The following is a 15,433-nucleotide window of genomic DNA, read 5'->3' on the forward strand; positions in this document are numbered from 1 at the left end:
TGGAGCACATTGCACTCTTAATTGCTTTCTGTAATGACTGGGGCTCAAGTGTTTGAATTCCATTCCTGGGGGTAATCGCCCGTGCTTTCAGACCTACGAGGTTCCTTACATTTCAGAGGGTCTCACACATGCGCACACACACACACACACACACACACACACACTGCCTGCTGCAACAAAACAGGAAAAACAATAACAACTCATCACCTGTACTGAATACACACTGAATTACAAATGCAACAAGACCATATATAATGGTTATAGTTATTTAATAAGTACTTTTTTTTTACTATACAGATATCTTATATAATTTTAAATGCACCTCTGCTTAAATAGCAGAGGCCACAGAAACACAAATTCCAGCGGCTGAGCACACAATATGACAGTACTAGAATATGTACATTTGGATTGGCATTTCCCGAAAGCAGGACGCGTACATCAGAATCACCCTTCGAAATGTGAACTACAGTCAGTGATGTAACAGAAACCACCAGCAGGTACAAAAACTCGAATGGTCGTAAGTTATGTGAATAGTGTCATAAGAGTGCCAACCATGAACCCTCAGGTCCCTCGGGAAGAAGACCAGCCAGAGAAGCAAGAGGGAAGAAACAACATTTTGTGTTGTCCGCGAGGCAGAAAGAACGGATACTGATGTCCACAGCACCTTGCTGTCCGGGGTGTCACGTAGCGTCTGCGGCATCCTCGTAAAGAGCATCTTCGAGTTTTAAAAATACCATTGGTAGTTTAAAAATACCCCCCCCCCCCCCAATACCTCAACTTCTGTGGTTAGAACTTCTCAGCAGCCACAGTTGACCATTCCAGACAGCGCCGCCACACACAACCCCTCAGCCGTCATTAACAGTAACCTCAGTCCTCGACATCCTTCCTCTCTGCTCGATCGTCTTACCCCTGACCGTAGGGTGGAGTGGGGTGGGGTTGGGGGGGGGGGGGGGGGGCAGCTAGGTGTACGGAGGGGCAGATCACAGGGGCTGTGGTGGATGTTAGGAAATCATCCTTGGGAAATGTTTTGCTCAGGTGGAGAGTCCTTTTAGGGTAGGCTGATGCACAGGACAGAGGGACGCCGGTGTCTCAAAGGTGCGTGGACGTTTCACGGGAAACAGAGTGAGGAGAGGAGGAGAAGGCAAGAGAGAGGAAGGGAAGGAGAAGGACAGGGAAGAAACCCACTGTGCTGTGGCAGGTCCTTGTCTCCTCAGCACACCTAGACAGACAGAAAGAGTTAATGTAGTTACATCACATAACAATATTCAGTAATATTCCTTATTACTCAACGCTTTTACTCAGGTACATTTTTTTTTTCACAGATGTGTCAGGTGGACTCTGTCTCACCGACCCTTTCTCTAATCTGAACCAACAGAACAGTGGAATGTCATTTAGATATCACATTACAATACATTAACAGCATACTGCAAAACATTCCCTGGTCATAAACATGCAGGGAGGGCCTGGTGTCTCCTCGAGTTCTGATGAGCAGGGGATCCCAGCTAGCAGACAACAGCAGGGTACAAATGCTAATTAGTCTCAGTGTGCATAGGTATCCAAACACTGTACTGGAACAGAAGCCTCCTCACAGACTGTAGCAGGCCGGTAGATATTACCTTATTCTACTTTCCTGTCTGGAAACCCATCAGGAGGTCTTTCAGAAAATAAGGATAAATGTGTGTCCTTGTCCTATCAGAGTTTGAAACCCCATTTTAAACCGAAAGGTTAATCTTCTTATGCAAGACAAGAAGTGTGTTTCTTTATATTATAGGCTAGTAGCTTGTCTGTCTAGCTCTCCAGCACAGACACTGCTGGGCTTCTGCTCTTCTGACTGCAGCTTCCTGTCAATACACAACATATTTATTTATGGGCATTTAAAACTCACTCTAAGGTCCAGTTACTGTTAACTTTGACCCTGTGGCATAAGTGCTGGACTTTGCGTTGAGTGAAGGAAGTCGTTTCCTACAGGTTCACAACGGCCTGAGGGAATTTCCAGCACATGTTCCGCCGACCCCCACAGCTTCTCCATCGGAAGGTTAACAGGCCACTTTGCAGACAATATAACACTCCATACGAGAACAAGCAAAGCTCCCAGAATGGTAACATTTTAGCATGCAATTCTTTACGTCCATAAACAAATGGGATAAACATCATCAAGGCATCAGCTATTCAGTTTAAACTATGAAACTACAAAATGTTTCCGGGACTTCTAATAACTCAAAAGTTAAACTCCATGAGTATCATTTTTGCACTATCAAGCGACTTTTTTGATAAGGGTTTCATTCTGAGTTGTCAGGATCATTCATTTCACCATGCCGACAGCTTCTTAACTACAGTCAAAGCCTGAGACCCAAGGATTCTTCTAAACCACTGCATCGCAAACACCTGCTGATCTACAAAGGCCACCAGCATTTAACGCCAGCTATTCATGGCCATTAGGAATCCTTGATGAAGATCCCACCTCCACCCCACCTCAAATCTCACCTTCTGGTCAGGAAGGAGGGTGCTACTCTGCAGAGGGGTCAGGTGACCACCGAGCACTGCACCCCCGGGCCGGTCGTGCTCACAGAAGATGGTTCCATTGACATAGTGGAACCTGTCGCCAGGCACCAGGCGGTTCCGACACGTGGCGCACGTGAAACACTGCAGGGATGGGAATGAGGGGCGGGTCTTAACCGTGGGGTAACAGGAGCAGAGCAACACACCCATTCTGGAATAATGTCCCCAATTAGATATGCAACATAAGCCATCTTTAACAATACCTTTTTTATTTTAAGTAGGCACCGTCCATTAATCAATGAAAGCAGCTGCGTTTTAAGAAGCAAAGGTCATTTACATGCTTAAAGATCGAACAGTGCTGCACGTGGTGTCTGTTGGCATGAAATACTGCCCTGCTGTGTGAAGGTGCTGGCTGTTTAGGGCAGCCTCTGCCGGCCTCTGGGGGTGACTCACCTTCAGGTGGTAGACGTTGCCCTGTGCTCTCATCACCATCTCACTGGCTGGAATCGACTGTCCACATGCACTGCAGGCCCCACTGTGACCGAACAGTCTGCAACAATAAACATGTTGCTCAGAGCAGGTCCTCATCCAGGAAACGCAGTCCAAAACACAACATGGAGCGCCACGGGTCGTGGACAGAGCACCACAGAGCACAATAAAGAACTTGTAAATGGCAACGAGGGGTTAATTTAACTGTTTACAATTCCAGCATGTCTAAAACAGTCATCCTGACATGTCTTCAGTGTAAATAAAGGCCCAACATGAAAACAAGGACTATATTGCAAGCATCCACATTCCATACCCAAATAAAGTCAAGGTTTAAGACAACACAAGCTGAGAAGTTCCCCTAACAGACGGAGCTGGGCCCTGGGGTGCAGGGTGCCGAATAGAACCGTCCCAAGCCTCCATGGCACCACTACCCTCCTGTCCTTGACTGCAGCCTATGAGTTAATGTGGAGTGGCATTATAATTGGTGGCAATGGGTGGGGCGGGGTGGGGTGGGTTGGGGTGGGGTGGGGTGGGGGGTGGGGTGTACCAAAGAGAGCCTGTGATCCACCCTGAGCTCCTAATTAGGGTGCACTTGATTACCCTACCGCCTGAACTCAAGGTTGTTATGGGCAATTTTAGGGGAATGCTCAAATGAGTTCAAGCCCCTGCTCCTGACGAGCTACAGAGAAAAAAAATAACATGGGATGCACGCACACACTTGCTCATACATCAAAGATAAAACACTGTTATGCACAATGTATGCAGCACTTGTGAAAACACAAGTCAAAGGCACTGGATAATGGGTCATGTACATGCATACATTCCCTTGCCACAGCTTCACTTACTTGCCATGACACATTTTTACCATTGTTCTATTTTTTATCTCCACCATCTGATTAACAGTAGCATCTAACCTACTCATTATAATTAACTTAATTTCATTATTTCAGATATCTTAGATTCATGTAGATTATAACCTCCACTGTGTTTAAGTAGTCCAAGAAGCAAAGCAAGACAAAGACATTAATGGCCCTTGCACATGCTGGTAATATTTTAATTACATAATTTAGGTTGATTATAATATTAGCACGAAAAAAAACTTTGCAAACTTTAAAGTGCAAAATGGCTTTCTGTGGCAACCAATCGTGGACCAAGTCTGCACGGCTGGCAAGGCCCGACTTGTTCGCGAAACACCTGGAGTCGCTCGCGCCGCTAATCCGCCCTCCCACTGCTACTCTTCAATAGGAAGCTTCCCTTCCGCTCGCAGCGCTCGTTTGACGGACCGGTTTGGCAGCCAACCCGCACCGATCGTCGTCTTCGCGCTCTTCTTTCTTCCCTGTTCTCTTTTCTTCCCCTCTGCTATCGCTGTCCTGGCACAGACCGCCTCGCAGTAATGAATTTTTGATCTTAATCCAAACAGTAATTTAATAAGGGGAGGCAGAAAGCAGCGCTGTTCGTCCTAATTAACGCTCCTTTCTTTTATCGGACCTCGGGCTCCGCGCCGCGCCATTTGGCAATGAAGCTCTGCCCTTTTGATTAGCTGCAGTACATTATACATATTTAATACACTGCAGATTGAATATACTTTACATCTACCAAGGTGAACCACACACAAAGCGCACGGGGCCTCACTCAACCTACTTCGGTAGATACCAAGCTGAAGGAACGAGATGTTGTCCCAAACAAAAACAACAACATGTAACTAGAACACCAATATGGTCCCATCTAATAAGAGGGGGGGGGGGGGGGGGGGGGGTGTTGGCATGAATTTTAGCCTCCAGATCAGTATAAATGTTCACAGCCTTCCTAGTCCAGAATATCCTGGACAACCAAGTACCGTTCACGTGCATGTCAGCTGATCAGTTTCAATGCAGCTGAGTGTTTTTAAAAGTCTATATTTCAGAATCCAAAAATCCAACCGCAGTTTCTTCTGCTTAGCTGCGTCTGAAAGAGGCCACGGGGTCAAGTTATCAGGTTAAATGATGCCCCCCTCCCCCTGTTAAACGCTGTTTCGTTTTCATTAAGTGAATTCTTTACATGTTAGTGTTTGGTTAATTACGATTAACAGCTTTCCACGAGTATCCCGTGTCTGGATGGCATGCGAGAGTCAGACGTACACTCTGGGGCCCTGCCCCACTTCACCAGGTTTTTGGCCTCATTCAAAGTCCCCCCAACCCCCCTCCGAAGTGAGCGTGACCTGGCACGGGTGTGTGGAGCGTAGGCGGCGAACCGTGCATGCTGCGATGCCAGGCCCTCTCAGACACGCCCGCTCCGTGGTTCACGTTTGGCACAGGCACCGTGCGGTCACAGGCCAACGCACCAGCGCACATCCAAACAAGCAGAGGTCAGCTTCAAAGCACCTCGTGATCACAAACAAATCTAATCTGTTCACCTCCGGTATAATACACACAAAGGAGCAATGGCCAGATTCGCTCAGGGAACCGTATCATCACTGTAATGGTTTTCGCACAGGGCGAAATGACAACTAAACAACTGAAATCACACAATTTGAAGGGGGGGGGGGGTATGAAAAAGAAGAGGTCAAATTTTAAAGTGCATGCAAATTTGAGTTTTTGAACTTGGCATTTGCCTTTTCTCCAGCACTGGTCTAGAGGCTTAAGGACTTTTAAGTAATTTTTCCAATGATTCTTCTATAATGTCATTATACTGATCCCTGGTTTTTTAAAACATTATGTACTAAACCTATTTTAAACATGGTTGTCTCCATGTGGTGGACCCAATCTAAGGAGCTTAAACTAGTTCATTTGAGTATTACAAAACAATTTGACTCTTCATCTTACTTGAGCTGCATGTGACAGAAATAAAATGTAAAAAAAAAAAAATCATTTTTCAAAATTGTAATTTGCTGTTTTGGTTGTAAAAATAATTCCTACTGTGTGTAGCCCTTTTTATAGTCCACCATACAATTTGGTCTGGCTTAAACAAAGCAGGCCCCAACTCTTGAGGGAAGCCTTGAAAGTCTGTCCTTGTGCAGCAGAAAAAGGCATGAAGGGTGTGCGGGAGGTTTGGGACGCGTCCAGCAGCTCCCTGTCCCGTATCACATTTGCCCGCACAGTTCCCAACTGGGGCAGTTTATCTTCTTCTGGCTACTGTGTGCTCACGTCACTCTGGTTCCCTAGCAGGCCAGTGAGGGTGAGATGACTGAAGAAAGGCCATCCTGCTCGGAGTGGGGGGGGGGGGGGGGGGGGGGGGGGGGTATGCCCGGCACACCCGTAACACACCAACCGCATCTGCAAACTATCGAACTCACTGAGGCGGATTTCGAAAAACAAAAAGGTAATGCTCTCATTTTGGCATCATGCTGGATGAAATGAGCAGGCAGGAAATTGGGAGAGCGATCGGTACGTTTATCAAGAGCACCGTTGACTTCAGACAGACAGAGAGCATAAAACAAAAACCACATTAGGTTAACAGGAAAAAAAGTCTGTGCCATAACATGAAATATGGACCATCAGACACACATCTTTCTGTGATCATTAATGTTATTTTACATTACACGTCATCAAGCCCCAGGTCATTACTGTATGAACGGCCTCACGCAGCATTAACTGAGAAAAACATCTTCACTACACTAAGGGTATAAACTCCATTTGTAAAAGGAAAAACAAAACTAAAAAAAAAAAAAAAAAAAAAAGAAAAAAAACACATTAGACTCGAACAGTTCGAACAGTTTTGTATATTCACGCACAGGATGTCACGGTGAAGATGTCCCTGCATTCATTTGCAGGGCATTTAACTGCCCATTATAACACTTTATATAATATATTGTATATCTCAATTTCACACCCCAGGTAGATTTTGGTTTGTTTGCCATTTTGGGCATGGTCACCTGTAATAATTAAAGAATCCTCCCTGGCTGGTGACCCTTGCGTCTTGGTGTAGATAGTAGCTAGGTAGCTAGCTAGGTCACCACGTAACCATCTCAATTTTGTTCGGATTAAAGCATCTTGATGCAATCTGCAGTCACAGGGCCCGCCCGCTCATTTACCCCCCGCCACCGGTGGCGTCCCTCCAAGCTGACCACCCCCCCCCCCCCCCCCGCTCCCCTCCGAATGCCTCGTTGGCCCCCGTACCTGATGTAGTCGTTCTTGCAGAGGATCATGCCCCCTTTGCTGTAGCAGGTGGTGCCGATCTCGCCCAGCTGTGCCTGGCAGCAAGAACACTTGAGGCAGCGCGTGTGCCAGTACCGCTCCATGGAGAAGAGCAAGAAGCGGTCGGAGATGCGTCCGCCGCAGCCCGCACACGAGCGGCCGGCCCCGCCCCCGCCGCTGCCCGACACCGCCACGGCCGAGGACTCCACACGGCTGTTCACCATCACGGGCCTGGGAGGGACAGAGGAGGGGTCGGTGAAAACCTGTGGAACGGGCTGATGGTTCTACCAAGGCTGCATGATATATTGTCTCATTTATCATTATTGCGATACCAGACTTTGCAATACTGATATCTCCAACAGCTGGGATATGCCAGTGAGCCTTCTAACAAATTCCTTTTTCCTTTTTTTTTTTTATTGTGTATGATGAGTATCCTGATCAATTTCAGATGTTCCAGATGGGTATTCTGAATCATGGCACTTGCGGGGTCCAACAAACAGTAAGTAATTTTGGTCATAACAGCGCGGGCCATTCTTTAACCATGACATATCAAGTGCTCACCAATGTGTTTTCAATATATTGCTAAGGCATATCACTATCACAACACATAGCAATACAACAGCAACGCAAAATGTCTCATATTGTGGAGCTTCAATTCGTACATGCATACATGCCTTAGTAGTATTAAAAACACTCTCGAGAAGAGCCAGCAGGTCTGGCAACATGATTGCAATTAAACATTGATTTCAGTAATGATACTGTTCAAAATCAATAACTATTTCCCACACCTTTAATATGACATCACATTGTGTGCGTAGGGCTTACGTGGAATAGATTATGCAGAGCATAATTTTTGTTCGCTCATTACATTGTAAAACATGCATAGTTGGAGGAACCTAATATCAATCACATCCGTGAAGGAATAAAAACAAAATTCAAACTGCTTGTAATTACGTAATCCAAAGGTATTTTGAAAAATTCTACTTTGAGAACAGGAAGGGAGGGGCCTTATATAGAAAAGCTTAGGGTTGTGACTAAGTATGCTGGCTAATCCTGTGGTCAGCTGCAGCTCGGAGCGCTCCTCTTTCTAGGACATGACAGGGGTGAGATAGCTAATTAATAACCAAACCATAGAGACAAAGGAGTGGCTAACCAAGACTGACTGGCCCGTCGATATGCTATTAACACCAGTCATGTCAAGAAGGCATACAAATCCAATTTTAGTGGATCTAAATTGGGCTCGAGGTTAGAGGCGAGGGTTGGCTAACAAATGGAGTAGGAGCTTAGATTGCCCCGTTTTATTTATTGGCAAAGCCTCACCACAGAAAGCTTACCAGGCAGAGCTGGCTTGCCTAATGCAGGAAAGTCTAGAGCCATTTTCGGGAAAAGCACAAATGAAGCCATCTCCCCAAGGGTAACTCGCACAGCTAAACTGTATCAACCGAACAAGAACATGACAATAATAGCACTTGAAGCCCGCAATAAATAGCCATTAATCATGATTTATTGCGCCCGAAATGAGTTTCTCCGAATTCCTAAAAAATGAGGTTATGCAACAGCTTCCAAGAAAGTTGCTGCAATGAGAAATTAATGGCATGGCCTTAAAGCATTATGGCTCCTAGAAAAAACGCTATTCGCTAAGGGCAATGTGACGGACAGTGTCCACTTCAGATTGGTTTATTTGTCTTGATAATTTCCAGAACTTTCCATCACAAATGAGGCATGACTCCAGCTTGAGATACCACAGCCTTTGAACAGCTCCAATCAATCAATGTTGAAAACACACATTTTGTGATCTGGGCTGCCCTGCTAACAGTAATAACAGACTTGTTAAAGAATGATCAAAATTCAGAATTTCGATTCTCTGGAGGTCATTGAATGTAGTGTCCTACACGTGCTTATAGGTTTCTTCGAGGCCTTAACCCACAAAATTAACTGTCAAAATAGACTGAAATGGACCACCTGGATTTCAACTAATCCCAGTGCCTCTCTGCCCCTGTCACAGGGGCAAATTTTGGTGTGGTGGAGAAGAGTCTCAACTGTCTTCAAAACAAGCAAATGTGGCTCCTTAATTTGCATCGGCTTCTCTTCATGCATGTCGTGACAGCCACCAACCATCTTCAGCTCAGTCAGAGGTGCTCGATGCACCTCTGAGGTGCACTAGAGGTGCTAGTGGTCCATGGGAAAACACTGCTGCATTGTTCCATGGGGGAAAGACTGATGCATGGTACCATTGGGAAAAAACTGCGACACTGTACCATGCATGTGTAGAAACTGCTTGTGATATAGGATGAACACAAACAGTTCTCATGTCATATGAACTTTTGTGATTGGAGTAGTCAAAACCAACTGATCTTACAGCACAAAGGAAACGTGTATTTGTTAATATTTTATTTTTGGCGATTAAACAGGGCATACACGTGAAATTATGGAACATTAAAATAGGGAAATGCAGGAATTTGTCTGCATAGAGGTATCAGGTCTTTTTATATGCATTCCACGATCAATGACGTCACCAAGGTAGAATTTCCAAGAACACAGAACTTTCAGGGACCATGATCAAGGAACGTAGGGTTATGTAGGGTTCCAGCTAGGCTATGTAAAACACTACATTTCCTGTAATAATACAACGCCTCAGCAGAATTCATGTCGTGGTGGGGATCTCTTTCCAGAATGGCCCGGAAAATGCTGAATCCTAAAAGGCTGTGCAGTTGTCCACAGCGAGAGGAAGAGAGGAAGAAGAGAGGAAGGGAGCCAGACTCGGGCACCTACTTCCTCTCTGGAGAAGAGGTCAGCCACCAGCAGCTGGGAGATAGCGAAGCCAGGTCAGAGGTCATGACAGAGTTGCACGGAAGGAAGAGGTTGAGTGGAGGTTAGGGTGACCGCGACCACTTTTTCTTTCAAGTCACACGTCTCTCTCTCTCTCCCAACTCACGCTGGGTTTTCTGGTGCCAGATGGCCGCATACATTCATACAAACACATCCAACACACACAAATAAATGCACAGACACACACAAACCCAGACATATATTCACACATCCAGCTTGTACAATTGCACACTCCTGAGAAGATAACAACTAAAAAAACCCCAAAAAACAGTACGATACACAATAGGACAAAACACACACACATACACACACACACACACACACACACACACACACACACACACACACACACACACACACACACACAAAAATACTGTATATGCCTGGCAAACATCCTTAAAAAACATCAAAACAGACAGCATGTTGATATAAACATTTCTTTCACAATTATGAAGCACTCAAAATTCTATCCTCTATGTCTTCCTGAGTGTGTTTCCTGTGTTTCACAACTTGAGATGTCAAAGCTGCTAAAGTTCCTAAAGCACAATTGATCTCCTTACCCAGACATACTAGCACCATCTGCCTCCATTTTCAAACAAGAGTCTGGCTTGGAAGACACTGGGGCGAACGTACATAAGAAGACACTTTTACGCTCTTACTTGTTTTCTCTCCGTGTCTGTCTCTTTCTCGTCCTTTCTGTCTACAAGGTCTTCAGTGTGTGGGGCTCTGGTTTTGCTCCCTCCACCGATCAAACTGGCCAAACAGGTCTAATATCAGTCTGCAGCAGGCTACGTAAGTACTTCCTCCATGAATAGGTTGACACGTTGCGAATATCCTAAACTTGACATGAAGCTACACGCCTGTGTTCCTGCTGTAGAGCTGGCAAGGTGCCTGCCCTAAGCCAATCCTGACACACTTGACATTAAGATCGAATAGGTCACATGTGCTAAGGACCCCAGCATCATGCTCTATGCTACTAGGTTAGCTATTAAATAGAATTAGTACGCACTAAATCCAACATTAAAGACATACTCCAAGATTCTCAGCATATAAACAAGTTTAAGAAATAAATAATGAAGACGGATCACTGGAGAACACTGTATAAAGCCCTTTTCCGTATATTGCACCTGTCTTCCCTTAAGCCTTTTGAAAAACTGCTTGCTCAAATGCTTAGAATGAAGTGCATCACTAAATTTATTTGAGGCATAAAGAGAATTTGCCTTAACCCCTTTTTTCTGCGGCTGCAGCCGAGACAACACCATCTTTTTTGTGCACACCTGCATGCCCTATTCAAGAGCAGGTTGCCAAATAACTTTGCCGCAGTTAATTTCATGAAAATGCAAATCCCCTTTCTTTTTAATCATCCTCTACTGCAGACCTGAGAGAGAGAGAGAGAGAGAGAGAGAGAGAGAGAGAGAGAGAGAGAGAGAGAGAGAGAGAGAGAGAGAGAGAGAGAGAGAGAGAGAGAGAGAGAGAGAGAGAGAGAGAGAGAGAGAGAGAGAGAGAGAGAGAGACAATGCTAGTGAATAAGACCCTGGGGGAAATATCACACGCTGTAGACTAGGCTGGGCTGTTTCAATACAGAACAATTATATTATCCCTCTGAGAACTTAGGTAAGCTAATCCCCCTCTGAAAACACTTGGCAACAACCTTTTTTGCAGGCTACAGGGCTCAATATGGTGGCTTATCACCCCCTTGCAGAACTTTGTTCGCCTTCATATCTTCTGCATACTGTGCCCACCAATTGCTGACACCAAAATCAAGAGTGGTATGGAGCGTAAAAACAGTAGTGCTTAAGTTATTATGTCTAGGATGAATAGACAAAAGTCAAGGTACACTCGAATATGAACAAGCCATTTAAAGTAGACATATACATTTAAAAAAGGCTTAGGAAGACATCAGTAAGTGTTTGGACATAAATAATTTCGGACATTAGTTAAATGGTACCCTTATTAATGCTTTAAAACCAGATACGCGTAACTAAAACAAAAGATATTAATCTGAGCAATTAGTGCGCTGAAGTATTGCGAGTTTTAAAAGTCCGCGCGAGTTTGGCACAGTGCCAATTCCCCCACCCGTCCCGAGAATTACGAGAGAGAGAGAGAGAGAGAGAGGTCAGTGAGGGGGAGGGCCACTCGGTTCTACTCGGCTAACGGACTGATTGATGAAATAAGCAGCAAAAACAGGGGCTAATGAAGAGAAACACAATGCCGTCCCTGTCCTCGCGCAGACTGATGGATTACGCGCGCTGTCGGCCTGCCGGAGCAAATGATAACTCCGCTCACAGACAAATCACATTTCATTCATTAATATACTAATATAATGTTTAGGGTACATCAAATAGTCCGTTTAGCTGTTTAATAATTACATAAAAGGGCCTTCAAACCTTCCTCATATCTGGTAGTGGGTTATGTATGGAAAACCTGAAGGTCATCACCAAAGAGCAAATAGGCGTCATTAGCATATTAATCTCTAACTAAGGAGGATTTTGTAGCTTACACTTTATAATCGTTCTACTTCTGAATCATCGCTCTGGACCTTAAATGGACAAATATACCTAACCCCTGCGCTTGTGTTGGACTGAGTGGCACGTAATTAAAATAAATAAGCCTGACCGCTCCGTCCACAGTTTCTATAAATAGCAGCAAGACCAATGAGCAATGAGCAGACCTCGTTGGCACCAGGGCAGTTTAGTAATATATCCTTCCCTTTTAATAATGCGCTCTGGGACCATAACTACACGCTTCGCCGTTTCATTAAATCGGCTCTCTTTTTTAATTAACACTCCGGCGAAGGTTTCAACTCCCTATTGTGCTAAATTCTCTTCGGACGAGATGCGAACTCTTAGTGACAGAAGTAATCTAGAAAATATTCAAACTGGGTTACTTTATGAGCAGATCCGAAGGCACTCAAGAAAAGTTCGGTCCGGCGGGGAAGAAAAACATAAGCCTGAAGATAAATGACAGCTTGCGTGATGATGAAGGGATGATGAAGGCTCGTCTGAGCAGATATCGCGAGCGGACTCCGAGCACGAGCTACTGTAATCTAGATTAAATTTGAACTGTGAACCGATTTAAAAGAAATCACGGTTGTAAAAGGACACGTTTTTTACAAAGTGGTGCTGGATTTAGCTGAACTTACCGTTCTTGTAGGCAGGATGTCGGGTGAAGACTCTGTGTTGTGAACACAGTTAAATGTGTTGCGCGAGTAAAAATGAGATGACTAACACCGCCAGCAAATGTTTGTAGTGGCGATTGATAATCCGAGTGTGGCGGCGCTCAGAGGAACTTTAAATTAATCCTCCCCCATTCGAGACGTCCTGCGCTATAACTGACCAAGCCATGACCACGCTACCCTTAACACTGTCCAACACCGTTCTACGCCGTCGTTTTCACAGCCCGGTGGCTAATATCATAGTTTTGCACCTCTGCGTTAAATGAAAACTTGCCGATTTCCTTACATCAGTTTGCGCTTACATATGAACAACGAACAAGTTTCAAAGACACGCCTCTTATGACGCGCGATAGATGCAGCCAATGAGCGACGAGGGGGGCGTGGCACTTGACAGGATGATCGATGTCTGTTTGAAGAACTTTTGCCTATTTGGGACTAATTTAAATGGTCCATAATCACCGTCGCAGAGCAACGTTAAGAAGACACTTTAATAACTCCCTTTACGCGAAACGTTGCCTGTTTGGAGAGTAGATTGGCCAACTGTCTCTATTACTCGTTCAGCGTGGCTTTTACCTAGATATCGTTGGACAACCACCAATATGCATGCTTTCTGTAATCGTTTAACAGATGTGGCAAGAAGGAGGCCTTTTAAGTGCAGCTGTAAACTTAAAATTGCAAGTCGCACTGCGCGCCGTGGAACTCCATCAACATTGTGAACATCTGGCCTGGATGGCAAACCAATTACAGCGAGCGCAGTAAAGCTTCATTTTAACTAACGCAGAACTGTCAAATTTGCCATGATTTATAATAATGGTCGGGCGAGGAAAGGAATGCCTCTTAGATACAGCGAATCGCCAGTATTGTTAGCCTGTGCCATATCCCCAACAGCACTCAGAAACTTCACCTAAACGAAAGGGGAAATCACATTTGTGCATGCAGATATGTTGGGGTCTGTTTAATGGTAAGCCTCCTGACAGACGAAATTCAAGTTCTTTACGGCCAAAACGTGTCCTGAATCAGTTAATCTATAGCAACCCTGTAAATTAGCACGCTGTATCTGTTCTACCAATTACTTGTGACATGAGACGTGAAGTTTTTATTTATACTCTTTAAACTAACATTTTGTGTCAGTTTGAAAGTTCATTGTGCGCGAAAGATCAGTCGGGCACGCTATCTTTAATGTATTTTTTTTAGCAAGTTCTCCTTGGGGCTCAATGTGTTTTGTGTCAATTTATATGGTCACTCGTACACTAAAACAACCACTGGTTCTACAAATCATATGTTCTTGGTTTGTTCCTAATGAGTCTCTACCGCCCTCTTGTGGACAGTTAAAGGAAGTTCTTGATGTAGGCGGCTGTGCGGGCGAGGAAGACAGCGGTCACGTCAAGGCTTCAATTAAATCCCGACTACGCAAACCGTAAAGACCACAAATACATCCGTGATCAAATTCACAGACATTATTCGCAACAGTAATATTTTTTCGATGGTAATTCAAAATGCTACATCATTTTTAGAGTTACGAAGATTTAATTGTCAAAAAGGGAATTATCTTTGTACTCATAATTTATCCACATATATAATGTATGGTATAGCTTATCACATATTACAGTTGACCTCAGGTGGCCCCATCGACCTCTCAGAAGGCCATTCGTGACAGCCGTTCCTCCATTGACATTTTTGATCATCATCATACTGGTTTCTCATGCACCACCAGAGTAGAAGGAGTTCCAGAGTGAGTCTGAAAGTGTTCTCCTCTGAAAGTGTTCTCCTCTGGGCTCCTCTTTGATGCTATAAGGTTCAAAGGGAGGAATTGGGTGAGTTAAGTAATTATTGTGTATTCAAATTCAAGACCAGCATACAAATACTTCAAAAAGGCCCATCTCCCAAACACACACACACACACACACACACACACACACACACACACACACACACACACACACACACACACACACACACACCTAAAGATTCAACAAAACAAAAACATTGCATTTGATTGAGGAACCCCTAGTATCTCTCAAATACGCCCCCCCATACACACACATACACTTCCCCTCCCTCCTTCCTCATGCTCCCCCCAGTGTTTCATTGTTTTATAGACCTCCACACTTTTGCATGAGAGAGAGAGAGGAAACAGACAGAAGTGAGCACATTAAAGCAGAGCAGGGAGGGCAGGAAGAGCGTGAGCGGCTCCTGGAGAGAGCCTGGTCCAGAGCCCGTGGAAGATAACAGCTGTACTGCTTTGTTTTCTGTTTTCTTTTGTTTCTGCACAGTTGCCTCATCTGCCCCTTGACCAGCAGAGGTAGTTAATGTTTGCCATCGATCGCAG

The 15,433-nt window shown here is 44.8% G+C and overlaps 1 protein-coding gene across 5 annotated transcripts; it reads right to left on the reverse strand.

Annotated features, from left to right (window-relative positions):
• Window positions 1-252: 252 nt before the first annotated feature.
• lmo4a (LIM domain only 4a) lies at window positions 253-13,425 on the reverse strand. Of its 5 annotated transcripts, none has more exons than XM_077011919.1 (7): window positions 13,072-13,425; window positions 10,589-11,307; window positions 9,873-10,045; window positions 7,083-7,331; window positions 2,953-3,049; window positions 2,485-2,643; window positions 253-1,219 (listed from the first exon to the last, which is right to left on the reverse strand). In XM_077011919.1, the coding sequence occupies exons 3-7, from the start codon at window positions 9,935-9,937 to the stop codon at window positions 1,211-1,213; spliced, it is 579 nt and encodes a 192-aa protein (XP_076868034.1). In that variant the 5' UTR covers window positions 9,938-10,045; window positions 10,589-11,307; window positions 13,072-13,425; the 3' UTR covers window positions 253-1,210. The 5 variants fall into 5 exon arrangements, with proteins under 5 accessions (XP_076868034.1, XP_076868033.1, XP_076868036.1 ...); XM_077011918.1 differs by having other exon boundaries at window positions 10,490-11,307; XM_077011921.1 differs by lacking the exon at window positions 9,873-10,045 and having other exon boundaries at window positions 10,490-11,307; window positions 13,072-13,423.
• Between the last annotated feature and the right edge of the window lie 2,008 nt (window positions 13,426-15,433).

This window comes from Brachyhypopomus gauderio, chromosome 7 (assembly GCF_052324685.1).
Source record: "Brachyhypopomus gauderio isolate BG-103 chromosome 7, BGAUD_0.2, whole genome shotgun sequence".
Lineage (NCBI taxonomy): Eukaryota > Metazoa > Chordata > Actinopteri > Gymnotiformes > Hypopomidae > Brachyhypopomus > Brachyhypopomus gauderio.